A 21092-nucleotide genomic window follows, 5' to 3' on the forward strand; every position below is an offset into this window, starting at 1 on the left:
GGGGGACGCTACTGCCTTGGGCCCCTTTGCTGATCCGCAGGCTCCTCTGCGCCTGGAGTCGTTGTGGGGCTTGTTTCTCGCTTGTCGCCCTGGGGTTTTAGTGCCTTTTCTTCTTTAAGCCGTCTTTCTTCTATTGGAGGGAAATGGGAGGGGGAGAAGCATGACCTGAAATTAGTTGGAAGAGAGAATTTTTAAAAAAGTAATAGGGAAGTTAAGGAGGTTACAGCCTTCTAAAACAGCTGTGTCTTCTTGGCTTTACCAGGTTGACTTCTTGCTGGGAGCCGTTTCACAGTCATGTAGAGAAGTAGTAGTCTGGGCCTTTAATAAAGTCTTTACGTGCTTTCCGCTGGTGTTTTTCTTGTAACTGAAGCTGCATGCATTGAGTAAAAGGGAATAGCTGACCTTCTGTGTGTTGGATTTTGGATGGATTTTTGTGTCTGTTTCTATGAAATAAGTGTACATACCAGCAATGTACAGTTAGTATGCAGTATGAGGGTTCTGGAAACAAAGAAAAATACTTTCTAGACCAACAGCCTATTTTTTTTCCTTGTCGTCTTCTCTGAAAAATATTATTTAAAAACGTAAGGGATTTTTTTAGTGAATCAATTCTTAATGCACCTTTTTGTATGTGTTACAATTCCTGTTCACAACTTAAAAGTATGTGAAGCTTAGCATGTTAGCAATAAACTGATTGAATGTGTACAGCAACACAGGTGCTGTTTCTTGGGCTACACAACTGTGCAGCATCTTTACCAGGTCACTGCTTCCAGCTGACCTGTCTCAAAGGGATCCCCATGTGGCATGTCTGGTATCAAGTGGTGGAAATCCAGTCGCATTCTGAAATGAGCTCTGCTCGTTCTTTTCTCAAGTTCTAACTCTCACTGTTAAAATACACTCTTTGCTTCTGCTGTCAAGTTATAAAACTTTAGCCTCCAACAGTTAAATTTACCTTTTCTGACAGTAAAAGTATTTGTAATTGTCCATCCGGATGGACGTTGATGGGCAGTGACTGAAGCATGTCCTACCCTTTTGTTACCAATTTAAAGAAAATGGGAGGATGACCCTTATTTTATCTCAGTAATACTTCTGAGAGGTTCTATATAACACAGTTTGTGTACTTGGAATATTTTTTTGGTTTAGTCTATTCACTACTCTTCAGTTGTGGTTTGATTTTGACCCCGATTAATTGAAATATCCTGAATTACTTCAGAGTCTTTATGCAATCAATGAAATAGAATGGAGGATGAGACAACCCTTTCCCCTCAATCAATGTTGCATTTAAATATAATGTACTTGTCTAGGAACTTGTCTTGGCATTCAGACGGTTCATGCCAGCCTTCAAAGTCTCTGCAAGATCAGTATCTTCATGTTTTCTCTTATTTTGTTTTCATTTTGGAGAAGATTAAAAAAACCCAATCAAACACAAAAAAGACCCCAGAACAAACCAAGAAACAACCAAAAAAACCAGGCAAGGCTGCTGTGTAAGGCATCACCATACTGATGAAAATTTCTTTTCAGAATCACCAGTAAGCAGTATACCGGTAGAACTGCAAATCTAATTTTAGTGTGGTTTTGACAGCATGCACTTACTTTTGTGTGTACTCACTCTGAACTGCCTTCCTAGACCCATAGAGGGTCTGCTCTGTGTTGCTCTTCCTGTCTCCACCACCCGGTTCTCTTCCAGCACTGGGAAGATACCAAGTCTCCCTGCTTCAAAAAGCAGAGGAATTACTTTGCAGAGGCTGGCAAGCGTTTCCTTTCTGACACCCCAACAGCACGTGAGGTCACTGGGTATCTCCAGAGTGGACAAGGAAATAGCTTGCACTGAGGTTGTGATTCTCTTAAACCAAGCAGATATGGGTCAGAATAATAAGATTACATAGTCAGCTGTTTGTGACTGGTGGAGTAGGAGCTAACACTTTCTACAGTGTTAAAATAGAGGGTCCCCACTTTGACTTTCTGGTGATTTCAGGTCTTTATTTCTGCCCTGTAATGACTGAACATAAAACCATTGTGGCTTTCTAGGAGTCTTTTCTAGTATTCAAGTACCTTAACTATAATTTCTATTTTGATAATAACTTGCTGTTAAGTGTCAAAGTGGTTTTCTTTTTCTGTGTACGGACTCTCAAGTACTGGGTTTTTAGAAGTGTAGAAGAAGGTTTATTAATCTGACCACAATTTTATCTTCTTATATTCAGATGAGTTTATTTTAAGAATCACTGAAGTGTGGAAGGATAAAAGAACTTTGAATTAAAATGGGAAAAAACCCACCCAACCCATGACTTAACTTTGTAATACTCCAAACAGTAAAATGTATTTAAACCATTTAGAATGGAGGGATCTGGAAATACTAGAAAACAGTTGAAGGCAGCTTACTAAACAAGTCTTTGATTATTAAACCTACTGTTTTCCTAGGTATACACAGATCCTGGACCTTTTTTTTAATTATTATTAAATAACCTCTATCCTGCTGACCACGAAACCAGATTAGAGTTCTCTTGGGGTTTTTTTGTTTTGGTTTGGATTATTTTTTCCCTTCCTCATTGGGAGAGCACAGTAGTGGCTCCCTGTTCACCTCAGTAAGTATTACTTTGAAAATAATACTCAGTTTGCCTAAAATCTTGTTGCCTTTGACTAATATTTGAGTCACTGTATTTGCTGAAAGAGAAATTATACTGGTAAGGGTTTTGGTGGTGGTGTTTCTTCCCTGAAGGGAGTGGGAGCGTCATTTTCAAAACTGTAAGAAATGAATTGGCAAAAATTGGAAAGGAATGGATAAAATAAGTATTAGGATATAAGTTTAAGACACCAACAAAGAAAAGTTTACAAAAATGAGCTTTCCCTGCATCAGTGACTGGATCTAGTTTGGTGTTGTTTGGTTTTTTTTTTGTTTGTTTGTTTTTTTTTAATAAGCAAATAATTATGTAACTTGAGATCTAGTCCTTTGGTTGTTTAAAACCCAGTATTGTTTTGAGCTTCCATTCTGAGATGTGTTTATGAAAGCCCGTGTTGACGGAAGAGTTTTTGCTGTCATAGCTGTATTGACAGGACAGAGATCAATGCCTCTCTGTTTTATTGGTTCAAGTAACATAGAGTTAGGGCTGTTTGGAGGTGTAGTTCTGTGACCGTATGTGCCTCTTTAGGTGGTTTGTTATCAGTTTTGTAATAAACTTCTGGTTATATTAGGCATGTCAAATTCCTACTCCTAAATTCCATTTTCCTAAAAAAGCTAGAGTTCTTTAAAATGAAAAGAATTGACCTGAATGTCAAGGTTAACTTCCTTGGAATAAAATGGCTATTCATTAATACAGATACCAGAATAAGAACCTGTTTTGTGTTACAATCAATGAACTTGCCACTCACATTAACCCCTTTAACTGCCTTGATTTTACCTATTCTTTTTTCTAGATGTGAGTTTGCTGCTAATGGGTGTGAGTAAATTAGATGTCTTGTACAGAAAGCTGCTCCTCACTAAACTTTTCATCAGAGGATGGGGAAAGCCAGAGGATCTGAAAAGGTGACTTGTTTAAAAATAACAGCATAAACAGTACTTGATATTAAAATAAAAAAGCAACCCTTGAAGTACCAACAATTGTTACCATTCTGTAATTAAAAAGAAAAATAAAGTGTAAAAATGTTACAGTTCTTGTTCAGGAAATCATGTGTTTCCATACCAAGGGAGGAACTGAATTTAAAAGAAGTCTTAAGGGGAGCTCTTCAATGTTTGTGTTTAAAGGGGCTGTTCTTGAGAAAATGTGTATGTGTCCAATTACGTGTTTCACTTATGTATATATAATAACATACTTCAAGCAGCAACTTTGAAAGTATTTTCTGAAAACAAAACTTCTGAAATTTGGCAGAGGAATCGTTCTGTTTAACATCCAGGATGTTAGAGGATCTTGCTAGCTTTCTGTAACTTCTTAATAGTAATGAGCTTTAAAATTGTAGGATGCGATCAGAAGTTTCTCTCGTGGCCCAAAGTAGTAAACTCCTTCTTTTTAGATGTCTTGAAAATACGAAAAAAATGGAAGTATCTCTTCATTTTTAATTATTTGCTGATTTTTTATTTGTTATGAAGAGTAACTCCTGGAAGTTTTGCACTTGCATTTCTTAAGTTCAAAAATTAAGTGACCGAATACATGTATTCTGCATCATATAGTATTTAAATAGGAAATGGTAACTCTGCATTTAATAAATTGGTTCATATGTAATTGAAAATAAATAAAGGAAATTAAAAAAAAACCCTGGAATATAATTTTGTTCACTGTGGATAGCAGTGGAGTTATGTGGTGGCTTGTTTTTTATTTTTAAGCACAAGTGAAACATCTCACCTTGAAATGGCACTCGGATTGCTTTGCATGTCTTTCTTCAGTTGATTCTTCTCTTGAGAGGCACTTTCCTGCAAAATGAGAATGTTGGTTTTTAAAATGTTAAGTTTACTTCTGTTGAAATAAGCAAAAAAATGTGGGTTTTCTTGTTTTGGTTGCACCATTTCTGTATTCTGTTACGTGTGTGTGTATCTGAAATGGGACACTAATGTTATCAAAACCCTCTTAAAAATGTTTAGGTTCTTGGCAAAGCGTGATGAACTTTCACTCCTCCATCCCCACCTCCCCCCAACACAACTGCAGTTTATATAGGGGAACTTCTGAAGGATACTGCTGTTAGCTACGCCAGTGCTAGGCAAGGCCTTTCTCTTGGATGGTGTCTGTTAATAGTCACACTAACATCAAACAGCAGGAAAGAAGTATTGCTGGTGGTGGTAATGGTATGAGGTATGGCTCTTCCTTCTTCATCATGGGGGAAAAACCCCTCCCATGAGATGAAAAGCTGTGGGGGAAACATGAGGCAGGCTTTCTGGCCTGCTGGTTTGAAAAGCAGATAAATAAAATGTATTGCCCCTAAATGGGACGAAGATGAGCTGTTCCTCAGCAACCTGTCTTCACCTGGATGAAGAAGGAAGAATACCGCCTCCTCCCAACTCCTCATGTTGGCTAGTGGGAGGGAGTGCTGCTCCCTAGTATGCATGGCATGCTCTGTCATGCTGGAAACAGTGTCAGCGTTGTCTGCCTTTTTTTTTTTTTAACTGTTCACTGTGAAGGTCCATTAGAAGAATTATTGAACTACTTATACTTCAAGTGTTAACAGAGGTTAACTGATATTGCACACTACCCAGCCTACCTGTAACCTGAAGTTTTATGTATACACCCTTGATGTGATGACTGTTGATATCCTAATGCTTTATCCTTGGCTCAATAGAACGAGTTGCAATTCCTCAACACATGCAAGATTTAGCCTTCAGTATCCTCCTAACTACAGAGGAAATACATAAATGCAGTGTTTTTAGAAAACTTAGTATTAAGCAAAACATCTCTTCATTGGCTTACCCTGTACACTCACGTCTTGTGCCTCTGCCCTTATTTTCTCAGAAGTGCTTAAAGTACCTGTAAGAAAAGCAAAGGCTATACATTAGAGCTGTTTTTGATACAGTGGTAAACTCGGTTTTCTTTCTGTCCTCTTGGTTTGCTTTTCTCTGGTGTTGGGAATATGAACAGATCATTCCTGTTATACTATTGTTCTGTACTTTTCACCCAAATCTGCTGTTTTAGTTGGTCGGGTAACATCAATGTCTCTTATTTACAAGTGTAAGAATGAGCAAGTTATTAGCATAGAGTATTCAAGGTGGAGAGTGCCATCTTGACAGCATCTAGTCCAAATCCCTGTTTGAAGCAAAACTAACTTCTTAGTTGATTAAAGTCACTTGGCACCTCATCCATTTAAATTCTGAAGGTCCCTTGAGGAGGGAGTTTATTCATAATTTCCCTGGGCAATCTGTTCCACTGCCTAACCACTGTCATTGTGAAAACCATCTTTCACTGTGTTCCAGTAGGGATTTCTTTATGCTGCAACATGCACCCATTGGCTTTTGTCCTTTCACTGTACACCTCTGAGAAGAGTGATTTTCTCTGTAAGACTTGGCAGCCCATTTAAGCAGCAGGAGAAAGCAACTGGATTTGTCCCTTAGCCTTTTGTTCCCCAGGCAGTGCAAACCCTGTTCCCTTGACCTGCTGGCTTCCCCCTTGCTAAATGCATTCTTACATACCTACCCTACAGTAGCCCAATGAATTTGTAAATGCAAAGGTGGCTTCATAACTTTTATTTTCTTTGTGGCTTGCTTTAGCTCCTGAATTTTTTATATATATATATTAGATTAAAAGTTGAATCTTTTCTACTTGTTTCCTTTCAACAGAATATTTGAATTCAGAAAGATTATTGGAAATCGGGAGAAATGCCAGACACTGGTTTCGAAAGATTACCCTGTGTTCATTGACAAGGTACCTGAAAGCAAGACATGACACAGTTTAACTAAATTTATTTTCCTGATAGTATATAATGGTGAAACCAACATAGTACATACCAACCTGCTTTTATAGGATAGAAGAATTGAATTTTGATGTCACCTGAATCTACATTTTCCTGATGTTTGACATTATCACAGCATGACTTGCTGCTGGGATTGGCAAATGGGGGCTTGAGTTAGGGAGTACATGGAGATAGAGGGGTGAACACACCTCTGACAACATTCAGAGAGCTTTTGTTGATCACTGGTTTTCTAACAGGTGGCATTAGATGATTCTACTGGTGTTCCCAGTTGCTCTCTACCAAGGAAAGGACATCAGAAGACTGTAAAGGGAAAATAAATCACTGTAGTTGAATTCTCCAATGCTCTTGACTGGAAAAAAACAGGCACTGTGCTTCCAGGTGAAGTGTGCACATAGACATAGTTGTAGCCCTGAAGGCTTTTCAGTCTAGGAAATGTGAACAGGGAGTCAGAAATGAAGACTAGTTCTGAAGTCAAATAAATGCACTGGCGGTCAATGCTGTGTCAAGCTAAGTACTCTAACAGTTTGCTAGTTTGATTTAAAATATTTTTTAAATGGAACTGCTGTGGATAGAATTAGGAAGCACTGGAAAAAATGTGAAACGGGGTTGGGAAAATGAGCAGTCACATTGGCTACTAACAAAGAATGGAAGGAAACAGAGCAATAAAGCAATGGCTCTACAGATACTGTTTTATTTTTTCCCTAGAAATACAGTAGTCTGGGGGGTGGGATGTCAGATCTCAAAGCTCAATAAAATGCTCAAAACTTAGTATGTGTTATTGAATTTATTTAAAATGGGACAGCATTACACTATTCCTTTAGTAGGTTGGTTAATTAATGGAAGTTAAGCACTGATGTGAAATACACTGCTATAATCCCATTCTCTCTGTAGGTTGAGGAGCAATCCGACTGTAAAATCCTTGAGGGGCACTTCATTTCCCCACTGGCTCATTATGTCCCAGGTATCCTGCCAGTTGAATCTCTTGTAGCAAGGTAAGAGAAGCCAAGTGGTATTTCCTTTCTGAAACTAGTGCTGCAGAGGAATAAGAACGGCCTGTAAGTAGTTTTATTGTGAAGCTAATTTATTGTAAAACAAATTATCTGTAAAATATTTCAAACTGGTTTTTTGTACTGTGTTGAAATAGTATTTGATCTCAAAAGTGAAAATAAATCTTATTCATGTGATAGTTTAATATGTGTGTAAAAAAAAAAAAAGTTCCTTAGCAAAGTATGTCCTTTCCTAGGGGACTTTTTTTTTGTGTGTAGAAATCATATTGCACAAAGCTGTGGAATACCCTGGGTTTTTTTTTCCAAACGAGCAGGATGCTGGAAGTGAAGGATACCACAGCAAGAGTAGCTGTTTGTTTTATATGTAGCAGGAGAAGCTGTGTATATGAAAGAAGGATGTTACACTGTATTTGAAGGAACCACTCCAGCCTCCTGTTTGCACTGAATACAAAATTATTGTGTGTGTACTGAAGTAGTAAGTTCATTTAATTGTAGCAAGAGAATCTGGTGCCTTTCTTAGTTGGCAAACCAAAAAAAAAAGCTGGGTGATGCCTAATAGTCAGAAAATACCTAATGATGTTTTTGCTGGATTCACACTAACATTGCTTTGCAGATGAGGGGTGGGTTTGGAAAGGGAACACCATTTATTTCTGTTTGCTTTTAGTTTTGAGATAAACTCACATGATGGATTTGTTTTTCTGCAAGCTTCATTTAATAACTTAAGTAGCAAGCATAACAGTGTGTCAGCTCGAGTTGAGACTGGCTTTGTCAATTTTATCAGTATTACTGGTTGGTGTTTTGGTGTGTGCTTAAGCATGTAAGACTAAAGACTATCAGAAAAAGTTTAGTAGTCAAAATATGAGGTGTTTTCCACCTCTCCACTGATTAGAGAAAGAAACTGTCTTTTAACATTATTGGTCTAGATAGTAGTACACTGTGAAATACTGATTGTTTCCTTGTCTGTCTTCTGCTAAAGTGTGTAGGCAAGTTATGCTAGTTGTTCCATTAGACAGTGTTGTTACAATTTTGAAATGCTCTACAGATTTCCCTTCAGATCCTTGTGCTCTGTGTAAATATTTTTTTCTGAAGTGTAACACTGTTGCAAGCAATAGTGCTCCACCTTGTGGGGAAAATACTAGTGGCTCAGAAGTGATTTCTACACACCCCCCCCCCCCAGTTAGACTGTAAATAACTTACGTAGCAGCAGAAGACATTAAGTGATTGATTTTGGGTGTATAGAATAGTTTCATGGTTTGTTGGTTTGGGGATTTTTTTTGTAAATTTAAATATATTGCTCATCTTAATCTTCAGGTTCAGCTGTTGTGCCCTCATGAGAAAAATAGCAGTGCTGCCTAGGAGAGCTAGTCATACTTGTTTAGGCTGCTTTTCATCTGCAGTTCTGTTTCTCCACTCTGCAAAATTTAAATTGTGATGATGAGGTAGTGGTCTTTTTTAGGAACATGATCTTTTGGCTTGGCACCTTTTATTGTTTGGCATTTATTCTGTGCTACTTCTGGATTCCTTTCTTTGCTGGATATGTTTATGAAAAACGATATTGCTGAATCGCTGGCAGTTTGCCTGCATGGGTTACAAAACTATTCTGTCATCCTTTTTTTTTTTTTTGTAGCTTAATTTCTCTGGCGCAGCTTGTAAATAGAAATACTTTGCTAAAACAGGTGTTTGTTTCTCACAGATTTCAGTTCATCATACCCAGAAGATGGAATAGCAAGCACAGACCTGTGTGCATTCATTTAGCAGGCACTGGAGATCATGTGAGTATGTAAAACGTAAAGTTGATTATTATCAAAAAGTTAAATAATCAGAATTTTATCTTAATATACGGTTGTACATCTTATCTTTAGCACTTCTGGAGGAGACGCACATTAATGGCACGCCCAATGATTAAAGAAGCGTGTATGGCTTCCCTATTGCTAGAAAATCCTTATTATATCCTTTTGTGGAAAACAAGACACTTATTCACAACATTCTCCCCAGAAGGTAGAAGACTGGTATAACATATACTTTGTGGATCAATTCCCAGTGGACCTTTGAGTGGACAGAATCAAAGACCAAAGTATGACCATTGCATGAAAGACAACACGGAACACAGTTAATAGAATATGCTACTTTTACACCAAGTATTGCTTATCTGATTTTGGTTTTGAAAATGTCTTCTGCAGCTCCTCACTGTAGTCATAAAAGTTCTGATATGAATTTGTGTACTGATCGAATTACTGGAATGATCCCTTTAGCCATGACAGAGTGAAACTACACTCATCCTACATCATAGTGTGTGACTTCTGGATATACTGATGACAGGAAAGAAGGTTGCCTCTCCTGCTTTCCCTTCTCACATGCAACCCTTTTGTACCTCAGGTACTTTTGAAAAACTTACTGCTACCATTCAAGATTTGTTTTTTTTTTTAAAAGTTGTTCTGTCATGTCATCAACTCATCAGTAACTTCTACAACACTGTTACTCTGTTTTGTTTTAGGATCTCTGGTTACACTCACTTTTTTCCTACCCATATACCTGACAAATGTAAAAACTTATGTTTCACACTACATCATCAAACTACATTTAACTTGATGTAGTTCCAGTTAAACATTTGGAATTTAAGTTCCAAATGTTAATTAATCCATGCTTTTTAGTTATGTGATTTGTTTTACTTTGCTTTTTAATTGTCGTTTTTTATACAGAAGTTTTTTACTTTCTTTAACCTCAGTCTTCTACATGGCTGTAGAAAACCTAAGGATCAAATGTAAGTATTACCATTACACTCATGGATACTTTCTGTTTAAAATCCCTGGGGTTTTTTTCTTCCTGCAAGAAGCTCAAAGTAGTATACACTTTGACAGCTTATTAAGGAAGATAAAAATCCCAAGCATGGTCCACTTGTAACCTGCAAATGTGCAATTGTCGACCCTTTGCTAGACTGCTTTGTCATTTTTTGTGTTGAGATCACAGTGACCAGGGAAGTTTGCACAAGATGAGCTTGCAGTGTAGAGTGAGGTGCAAATTGTGTGAATGCAAACGCCACTTTGTTTTCCTGATTCACAGCCGTGCATGTACAATTGCTGCAGTTACATCTCAGTCAGCTGTGAATGACCTTTGGCGAGATGGTCTATTTTCCTGTTATGATTGCTTTTCCAAGATCATGTAAAGATTTACAGTCAGACGTGTAAATAAACCTGGTGTTGCTTGTTCGTTACTCGGTGAAGTCTGTGCAGTATTCAGTATTTTACAGGACCTTGTCCCTCAGTCAGTTTCTTGAATGTGAATTTAGAAGCCTAATTAGGTGGTCCTGGTCTGTTGCTTTTCACATTTTCCAAACCACTGGAGTATAAACAGAATTCAACAGGGTATGTGTCTGAGGCAAAGCTGTGGTTTCAGTCTACCAGTATTTCTTGAAGTCCAGTTATGAGTTTAATCCTAACTTGGACATTTAGCACGAGTAGAAGATGCATAGAAGGTGATATATTTTTAAACCTGACCATTCTCTGAGGGCTTCACCAGAAGCACTGTCTCGCACTACAGCATTTTACATTTTCTAGGTTTGATTTAGATTTCAGCATTTGGATTTCCTAAAGCCAAAGCTTAAAAAAAAATGCTTTTTTTCATAGGAAAGCTGTTTAAACGTGTCTGTATATACTTATTATTGCATTTGGAAGTTAAGATTATAGGGAAGTGACGAGAGAATGTGCTGGAATACATCCGTTGGTGGGTTTTTCCAGTTATTGAGGATCAGATGCAGAAGAACAAATTTTGGTGAGGATGTTCCTAACTCTGTTCTCAGCTGTCTAGTTTGACAGCTTAGTAGAAGTAGAGGAGGTTTCTTTGAAAAAGGAGTGCTCAGCCAAATACCCCAACCAATAGTCATCGCTCTTCGATACAAGGGTTACAACGCGGCAGCAGTGGTTTTAATTAACATGCCAGTAACAGTGTTTAATAAATACAGCAGCTGGAGAGGACTGAGGAATCTTGTAACAGAACTGTAGGAAAGAATTACATTAGCCTATAAATACCGCTCTGCAGCAGCTACATTCACCTGTCCTGAGGCTTGTGCAGTGGGCTTCGTCCTTGTGCTTCAGCGCGTCTCAGCTACGGTTGTGTGCCCGCAGGAGAGGCCAGTAGCCTTCTGTAACTTCACTGCGATGCTGAAAATACAGCCCTCCTCCCCAGATTAGAGGTGTAGTAATTGCTCTGTAAAATACATTTTTTTTTCCACTTTCTTGAGAGTCCCTCTGATGGTTCAACTGAACAGCTTTCTCTTTTTTTTTTTTATGTTTCTTCTGTGTTTTAATGCTTTGCAGTATACTACATGAATTTCTCAGTACCGTGACAAACCTCCCACTTTACAATTTCAGTCTTACAGTGACACAGATGAGTGCTTCCAAAGCTGACATACTGATTGCTCTTCAAATGTTGTGTGCAATTTTTCAATGATGTAAACCAGGTAAATAAGAAAAAAAAAAAAGAAAAAGAAAAAAAGGATTGTTTCTACAAATGTGTTAGTGTATGTCTAGGACTGTATCACTTCGATTCTGTTTCTAAAAGGTCTGTTATAAGCTCCCAGGACAAAAGATTACAAGTGAAATTCTAATGTTGGTAATACCTGTTTCTGGAAGACCAGACTGTCAGTGATATTACATTAGAAGCTTAGCAGGTGTCTATTTCTAGCCTTAATTTAGATGAAAATGTACAAGTGACAGAGAATCTGGACTTGCTTTTTCTCCTGTGGAATCAACAGGAGTTCAGCTCCAAAATTCTCTGGGATTGTAATCAGGCTTTATATAAGAGTATTTATAGAATGATGAGAAGTGTCAAAATATAACCTTAGAAAATAAATCCTGTATTTTCCTTTTCTGGGGAGAAAAGACGGTCATGTTTAAAAAATGTGTCGGACCTGTTTGTGATGGGAGGAGCTCTTGTTCTAGAATCGGCAGCTCTTTTGCACTGGCTAGAGAGAGAAGGCTATGGACCGCTAGGGATGACTGGAATATCCATGGGAGGACATGTAAGCTTTTATATTTCCTGTTCAGTAATTTTTGGTTTAACTTCACATTTAATCATTTAGCATATGGAAATAATTTGTTTTATAGTGTTGCTCTCAGGAGTACTTTAAATATTTAGAGTCATGAGAAACATATTGTTGGCAATTCTTATGTTTTGTGGTGCTGAATTAGTATAATATATAATAAGTACTGACAAGTCATAGAGCCCTTTGTTAGCCATCTCCTGATAGCCTTAATAAAAATATAAGTTTCTCACATAATTATGGGGTTTTTTTCCACAAGGAGGGAGGGGGAGAAATATTTTCTGAAAGTAGGTCTGTACTGATAGTTGCTAGTTCTCCCTCTTTTCCTCCATTCTTGCTTAAATTTTCGTGTTTGAATGCAGTGTGTGACATGCCTCCTCTTTGTAGGGATGCTGTAACCGAGGTGACTTTCAGTGTTGGTTCTGTTCACATCTTTTTTTCCTCAGTCATTGGTCTTGCTGAGGGGAGGTCTCTGTAAGATGCTTGAAAGACAAATACGCAGTTAAAATGTTACTGCTTGTGTCTCTACAGGTTATCATTGGTCTGTGAGACATAGGTACAAAGCTTATTAAAACAACACACCTCTGTTTTGCTGATCCTTGTTTGTTTGTTGTCCGAAGCTAAGTAAATAATGTTGGTAATGTCTACTGAAAGGAAAATGATTTTACCCCAAAGCACAGTTTTCTAACTCTAAATGTCGTAAATGTCCAAAGCACCTTTGATTTACATAAACGTCACCCTGCCGAAACAACGACTTTTGTGTTAAACATGTCTTGCTTGTCTTATTTGTAAGTTGGGGTGGAATTCTTAAACTGGTATATGCACCACTAACTGTGCAGGACATCTCAAATGCTCTGCAAATGCTATGGCAGTAGCTGAGTACTGTATCCTGTACAGCATGGGTATAGAAGGAGGCAACATCTGACAGAGAGTTTGGAAACTCCTTTGAAATTTCTTCCCTTAGTCAGGAAGATACATTTTTGGCTAGTCCTGACCTATTATAGGACTTCTGGTACAATTTAAAACCAGGGAAATAAATCATATTTGATGTTGATGATCCATAGAATGTGTTCTACAACAGAAGGTAGGTACCATTAATCCAGTTCTGCTGGTGGAGAGGGCTACCGCTAAGAGGATACAAGTAAGACTTTCGGAACATAGATACGTGGCGTTCATGTAACTTTTTATTAATAAAAAATATTTAGAATAGAATTATAGTGCAGTTGTATAAATCCATTTATTAGGATATCTGGTACAGACAAGGAGGTATTTTGTCTTAAGGGGTTTACGCTGTGGTTCAGTTTAGAGCAATAAAATAAAACTTGTCGAGAACGTACCATATAGAGAAGTTCTGTGCGTTGAGCTGCTTTGTTTTTTTCCTGGGATAAACAGAATATTCGCAAAAAGATGTTCCAGGAACTGGCTGAGAAGTAATAACTTACACTTCAAAGGGCAGAAAAAGAGCCCACTTAACATGCTGAATTACTTCTCCATATTTTGTTTCCAGTATACAAATTTTAAAAATACAGAATTCTAAATAGTCTTTCTCATAGACTGCCTTCGTTTTACCTTGAAGTAAACTTGCAAGAACTTGATGAAAAGGCTTTATAGGTGTTTTTCATAGTTTTAAACAATTAAAAGGTCAGAATAACTATTCCATTGGGAATTTTTATAACAAAATCCCATTCAGCCTTGAAATTAATCCTATCCAGAGCAATGTTTATTGTTAGGGAAATCACTGAAGAATAGGCTATGTCTTCTAAATAATAGGTGCAAATACGTCCAACTGCTGCAGTTCTTAATTGCTTTGGCACTGCATATTTGCTCAGTACCGTATAAACAAACTGAAGGTGGAAGTGTTCTTTTTACCATATTGTGAATTCAGTATTAAAACGTGTAATGAGTGCCTTTGATTCTAGATGGCTTCACTGGCAGTGACAAACTGGCCTAAACCATTGCCTTTGATTCCGTGCCTTTCCTGGTCAACAGCTTCTGCAGTCTTTACTACGGTAATTAACATGTATCTTTGTAAATATACCACAATGTCATCAGATATGCAAGTTAAAGTTTTGGGTGGCCACATTCAGCTTTTCAGTTAGGACGTTTTATCACCATTCGAACTCTTATTAGTGGCAAAACCCACCCCCTCCTACTCAGGATATACAACGCATGATAAGGAAGGTGGCTTTGAGCTACTTCAGTGGGTCATGTACCACATTAAGGGCTGCAGCTGGTTTGTGGGACCATGATTAGAGTCTTGGTCTGAATTTGGGAAATTCTTCTGCTCAAAGCCTGGATTAAATCATTGGGTAACAACGCTGCTACTGCCATGAGGGGTACCTGGCTTCACTACTGCTGGCTTTCACACCCATCAGCCCAGTCTAGATGTGTGTAAACCCTAAATTGGACTGCTTTCTGTTGTCTTTTTTTTTTTTAATTTTTTATTTTGTTTTGTTTGGTTTTGGAAGGGAGGTGATTTTCCATGGCCTGTGTTGTAATATGTGCATATGCTTTGATTACAGTAATTCTAAGGGTTATCTGGAAATTTGTGCAGAATTCCACTGGAAAAAATCAAGTGTCGGAGAGGAACAGATCCATTTTATCTATTTATCGTTATTTTAGAATGATCACTGGGTTTTGCTTGCATACTGGATGCTTGTGTTAATGATTTCAGGGTGTGTTGAGCAAGGCAGTGAACTGGAGAGAGCTGGAGAAACAGTATTTTACGCAAACTGTTTATGAAGAAGAAATCATTCAAATGCTTGAATACTGTGGTGTAAGTATAGTTTATTTTCCCTATTTGCTAATACTTACATGTGCAAATCTAACAAATAATGTAACGTCTTTTTACTTCCAGTAGAAGTAGCCAATTGTTAGCTAAAGCATGTTTGCCTGTTCTTTCCTTAAGCTTTTGATAAATTTCGTCTTTGAAGGAAAACCTTCTGAAAACCAGAAGCTTTTATTTTGGTATGTGTATAAGCTTATATTTTGGTTACGTAAGGTGGAGTTCTTCACAGAGAGGGTGGTGAGGCACTGGAACAGGTTGCCCAGAGAAGCTGTGGATGCCCCATCCCTGGAAGTGTTCAAGGCCAGGCTGGATGAGGCTTTGAGCAACCTGGTCTAGTGGAAGGTGTCCCTGCCCATGGCAGGGGGGTTGGAACTAGATGGTCTTTAAGGTCCCTTCCAACCCAAACCATTCTATGGTTCTGTGATTCTATCAGGTATAGCCCTTGCTACAAGTTTTTTTCCATAACCACACAGTGTAATCCACAGCATAATTGGGAAAACCAATTGCCTGGTGTGGAAATATAAAAGCATGATTCATTGCCCTTTCAAGCAATTGCTTCCAAATATTCAATGATATAGGATAATTTTAATCTGTGGCAGTATTATGTTTCTTTTCTGGTTTATTTAGAGTGCTAGGTCTCTATTACTGTTCCAGTATGTGATGCTAGCCCTCCCTCACCTTTAGACTTCTATTGCGCAGACAGTTGGGATAAACATGAGGTAGAGTATTTGTAATTAGCTTCTTGCTCCTTACAAAACATAATTTTTTGTCTATTTCTTTTTGCTTTCTTCTTGACTCTTTTTCACTAGGGTTGAAAGACATCTTTTTCTGCTTCACCTGTCTTTTAAATTGGAGTGATAACTTGGAGAATTGCTTATATGCTGCAACGCTGTCTTCTAGCCAGTTCTGATAAATAACTTTTTCCCTAAGATTCTTTGCTTTGTGACAGTCCTTTTTCAAATGTCTTATGGCAGGAGAAGAGGGGCTAGGGTGGAGATAAGTAATTAGGTTCTTGCCATTTTTAAGTAAAATACGCTGCAGGAAAACTGATGGCGCAGACAAAATGAAGAAACCTTTCAAGATGTTCAGCTTGTGTCTTCCTAGTATTTAGAGACAGTAGATTTTTCAGTCCTAAACTTAACATTGGACCTGGTCACATATGTTTATTGCCCAGAAATTTAAGCTTAAATGACTGCAATTATAAATTCAGGGTTTAATATAGAATTAAAAACAAATGTTGCTGTCATAAGCTACCACATATAAGTACTTCCTGCATTTTTTAAGCTGACAGAAACGTGGAATGAAATTATAAAGAGGTTATGATGATCAGGATTTAGTTGAGTGACATGCAGGCTGCAAATAACAAGTACTGTGAGAAGTGCTGTTTGTATCTTTTTTTTTTTAATATTGACTTTCTCTTAAAAATAAGATTAAGCAAGTGGTTTAAAGAAGAAACCCTCAGTAAATGACCTCTTGTCTGTGTTTAGACGGATTCTTTCAAGATGGGACAAGACTTTGTTAAAAATTTCCCTGAGAGCGTGGACAGTCTGGCGGATGTGGACATGACTTCCAGAATGTTCGGCCTTGATTCCTCAAGCAAGACTCTATCTAAAGAAGCTGTTCACAGCTTTACCACAAATAAAAGTACTCTAAGTGCCTCATCAGAAAGACTCTTAATACAAGACGCTCCTAAAATGCAGTGCATAAATCAAACATTTTCCACCAGCAGCAATATAAACTTAACCAGCCCACAAGGACACGGGATGAATAAAAGAAGAAAGTGTGATACTTTACAGAGAGAATCCTTAAGATTCATGAAAGGAGTGATGGATGAATGTACCCATGTAGCTAACTTCTCAGGTATGTATTTACTTGTTTTAATGTGTGGTTTTGAGAACTGAGTAAAATATGATGCAAAGCATTCTCCTTCGTGTAAACCTGCTGGCACCTTAGCTGAAATATGAAAATATCTTGAGTGTTATTCAGTAGCATCTGTTTACTCCATTTCCTAACTGGTTTTTTGTTTCTTCTTAATGACCAACTACTGATAAAGTGAATTAAAAATTTGCCTTCCAGTATCTTTGCTCATTTTTTCTCTGCTTTGCTGTGGCTATTTTCAGATATGACTTAGTGGAAATTTGTATTATTTAAAATAAAAAATACCTGTGTGATGTGAGTAATATCTAGATCTAAATAATCTGCTAATAAGGTTTTTCAAGCAGGTTGAAGTAAATCTCACAAATCAGAAATCTGATAGTGACTTCAGATAGAAGTTAGCTTACATAGCTGAGTACCAAGCTTGAGCGATACTTTCAGACAAGTGTGACCACTAATTTTTTACTGGGACAGTGCAGTCTGGTGAATGTAGTGTTTCCCAAGGCAGGCAGGGCGTACAGAGGGAGCTGTAGCCCAACAAGCCTCAAGTCTGTTGAACCCAGCTTTCTTGATATCTAGGGCAAATGCCTTTCAGCAGCCCATTTGCAGGCAATGCAAACAAGCAGTTTCTTCCTAGAGCTGATTGAAAGGGTTTTGCTGGAGGGGCTCGGAATTGCTTTTGTGGCAGTCCATTTGGACAAAATGGTTCAACTGTGTGTGTACCCACTGAGGACTCTCAACATGTCCTAGAATGTGCTTTGACTTCAGACAGGTTTTTGACAGAGGTGTCTTTGAATGCCGAAACATTCTTGATAGTTGAGACCCTGCGCCACCGCGTTTTTTTCATTCTGGCATTCTGACCTGGGATGTTTTGTGACAAATGGCAGTGAGCTGCTTTCCTTAAAGCTTTATAAGTTACTTCAGTAGACAGAAAAAACCCTTGTAAACTAAAGTACAGGCATTGTTGTTTATTTAGACACTTAGCCAGGTATGGCTTACCTAAAGCATTGACCTTTCTTGAAACTTAGGAGGATCTGTGATCCTAATGTCCTCATCAAAGTGATGTAGTTCTTTGTGTCAGGTGTCTCCCAGGTCTCTGTGTGCTCCGGGAGACGTTTCGTTCACTGCCAGGGTATCCTTGGCGTGTGCCTAGGGAGCAGGTTCAGAAAACCTGCCCAACATTCAGATTTCATGGAAAACTGAGTGGAAGACTAGAATCTAGCTTAGCATTACATATCTTCTGTAAATAATCTAGCATATGAAAGGAGGGGGTCTGATTTATTTCTGACAACCCGTTGTCAGACGTACAGATTGGTCACTCTTTACCGTACCACATACAGTCTTTGCAAAGAGAGACCTGTTCTCTGCTCATCACCATTTTGGTGTTATTTTTCTCTACACCATTTTGGTGTTATTCCTGTTAGCTGGTAATCTGATTGGTGCCATTCTAGTTATCAGCAATAAATGCATATAACAGTATGTCAGGATTTTTATGTTGTAACTGAAACACGTAGAAAGCAGAAAAGAAAATGAACGTATACTGCACTTTATCTGATCTCTCATAAGAAAAGTTGTCTTTTTTCCTCTCCTTGAGGGGAAAAAATGTGCAAAGCTTCTACTCTATTGAATATCAGATGCCTCCTTGTTCTTTTTGCTGAAAAAAAGAGATCTGACCTGAATGCTGTAGTGTTTTGTTGATAGGAGTATAGACAATTGTCCTATCATTCTTCAAAGAAACAGAGAGCATATTTTCAACAGAAAACTCAGGTGACGTGTTTCTATTTCTTACCTTAGCTGAATTCAATTCTGGTTTGTTTTGCTTTAGTTCCGGTTGACCCAAGTTTAATCATAGTTGTACAGGCTAAGGAGGATGCATATATTCCTCGCACTGGGGTGCGCAGTCTTCAAGAAATCTGGCCCGGATGTGAAATTAGGTATCTGGATGGAGGTCATGTCAGTGCCTACCTCTTCAAACAAGGACTCTTTAGGTAAGGTAAACAGGAAAGTTTTAAAAGGTTGAGAGCTTAAAACCATAGTTTTGAGACACATAATTTTTCTTCTAAAAGCAAGTCTATAATTACTCTTAAGCAGCAAATACCAAATTCTGCTTTGACAAACAAGCTGTCATATCTGAAATAATTTAAAAGGGAATGTCAGCATTTCCACTTGGTGAGCGAAAGTGAGGTGCAAGATAGCTCAGATGGTTCAGTAAGCCAGTGGCAAGAGAATGATCCCTCTCACTCTTGCTTTTCTGTAAAAGCTTTTGGTTTGTTCGTTCACTGGACACTAGAAGATACGTTTTAAGCAGTGACCCCAGCTGTTGTCTTTGCAAACCTCTTCTGAGAATTAAAAAAACACACACAATTGAAGACATGAACTAAAATACAAACTTGACTGAAAATATGTAGTACTTGTGTGAATTCTTGCCTTAGTAATACTGGGCATTGACTTTCTGAAGACAGTTTTATAAATGCAGTTCCTTTGTTTTAAAAAGTTGAATACTTGTGCTGTTAATTTGAAAATACAAGGAATTAGTAAAACTGTACATCCCATTTAGGAAGTCTAAGCAACAACAAATAGGAATAACAATATACTGGGTCAAGCTATGCTAACCACTAGCTTATTGCTATTTAAAAGTTCAGCCTTATCTTGTAACAGTTGCTCAAAAATTATAAATTATGCATATGTCTGACCTATTTCCTGATGTGTTAGGGTAGAAAACTCTTAATCCATTAACATTTGCACTCGTATTAAGAGTCGGTAAACAGTCCCAATCATTACTGAAACATAAATATATTACTGGATTGATGTGAGAGATCCCAGAAATAAATGAAGCAGAAAAGACTACCTAATACCACATTTATACTGAATGCTGTTTTGAAATTGTGGTGATAGCTTTGTAAATGTATTTGTAAATATATAGAAACATGGCACTTAATATCTGCTCTTTTTGAAATTATACAATTGATCTTCTTTTTCCTTTGTTTTAGACAAGCGATTTATGATGCATTTGACCGCTTTCTTCAGAAATACACAGTTTAAAAATCTACAGAACGTGTTCAAACTGATGTCATTTGTACTTCCGCTTACTGGAACTCGTATTTGGAAAGCAAACCTCTTGCAGTGTTGAGTACATGGTCACTGACTTTGAGTATTGTAGGTAACAGTTATCAAAAATGGTAAAGTACCAGCATTACTTTCATTTCAACCAAATGCCATTCTGACACACTTGCTTCAGCTTTAGCTGTGAAAAAACAATCCAGCATGTGTTAGTGCATGAATGGTTCACATACTTCATGTTTAATCACATTGTGTGTTCCTTTAATTCTGAATAAATTCTGATTGTGTACCAGTTGAAAACAGACCACCTTGAAGTATCGAAAGAACGTAAGATTTCCTGTCTGCAGGGCTAAGATGCTCTCTTGAATTTAGTGTATTTCTAGTTTGTTCCAGGTACCTTGGTTTCCTCTTGCTTCCTCGGCCCCTTGCTATTCCTGTTGTGTTGTACTACAGCTTTGCTAGCACCAGCCTCTGGCCTGTTGCTGATCTTCTCTATTATGAATTGAAAATGAGCTGTGAGACAAGGGGCAGCATCAAATCTGGCAAGAAGAGACTTTCAGAATTCAGTGAAGAGAGAGACACATTTTCATTCATTGCATCTGTGAGATTTTTCTGCCACGGAATCAAACTGTGCCATTCCAGAAGAATCATGTAGCAATTCATTGATCAGTTTCACAGAACTGAAAATGGAGCATCTAGTAACTAATTGTTTACGCGTATTCTGTTGAGTAACATAAGCTTTTTCTTCTAGGTGGGGTTTTGGGCTTTTTTTAGAATGCTAGAGAAAATAAAAATGTAATCACTTTTCTTTAGAAGCAGTGGCACAAAGAGTCTGATTCTGAGCAGTTCATTCAACATCTGATTTTATGGTGCTATAAAGACCTGCTGGAAATATTGCAGGTTGTTTTTAAAATACACTTAGTGCTGATATGCAAGGTCC

General features: G+C 37.8%; 1 protein-coding gene across 1 annotated transcript; it reads left to right on the forward strand.

The window, feature by feature from the left end:
- The first annotated feature begins 3425 nt into the window (after window positions 1-3425).
- LOC104503750 (chromosome unknown open reading frame, human C4orf29) lies at window positions 3426-20275 on the forward strand. The gene is made up of 12 exons (XM_010147419.1): window positions 3426-3517; window positions 6251-6335; window positions 7276-7376; window positions 9085-9163; window positions 9254-9338; window positions 10125-10152; window positions 12270-12408; window positions 14349-14438; window positions 15104-15205; window positions 16705-17077; window positions 18918-19080; window positions 20083-20275. Exons 1-12 carry the CDS (start codon window positions 3426-3428, stop codon window positions 20132-20134), a joined length of 1389 nt encoding a protein of 462 aa, XP_010145721.1. The 3' UTR covers window positions 20135-20275.
- Window positions 20276-21092: the final 817 nt, after the last annotated feature.

The sequence above is a fragment of the Eurypyga helias genome, unplaced genomic scaffold (assembly GCF_000690775.1).
Source record: "Eurypyga helias isolate BGI_N326 unplaced genomic scaffold, ASM69077v1 scaffold42042, whole genome shotgun sequence".
NCBI lineage: Eukaryota > Metazoa > Chordata > Aves > Eurypygiformes > Eurypygidae > Eurypyga > Eurypyga helias.

Coding starts and splice junctions, on each gene's coding strand:
- LOC104503750 (XM_010147419.1), top strand. CDS start 3,426: ATGGGTGTGAGTAAATTAGATGTCTTGTACAGAAAGCTGCTCCTCACT. Junction 9,339..10,124: donor ATTGCTAGAAAATCCTTATT/ATATCCTTTTGT, acceptor TCAGTCTTCTAC/ATGGCTGTAGAAAACCTAAG. Junction 19,081..20,082: donor TTCAAACAAGGACTCTTTAG/GTAAGGTAAACA, acceptor CCTTTGTTTTAG/ACAAGCGATTTATGATGCAT.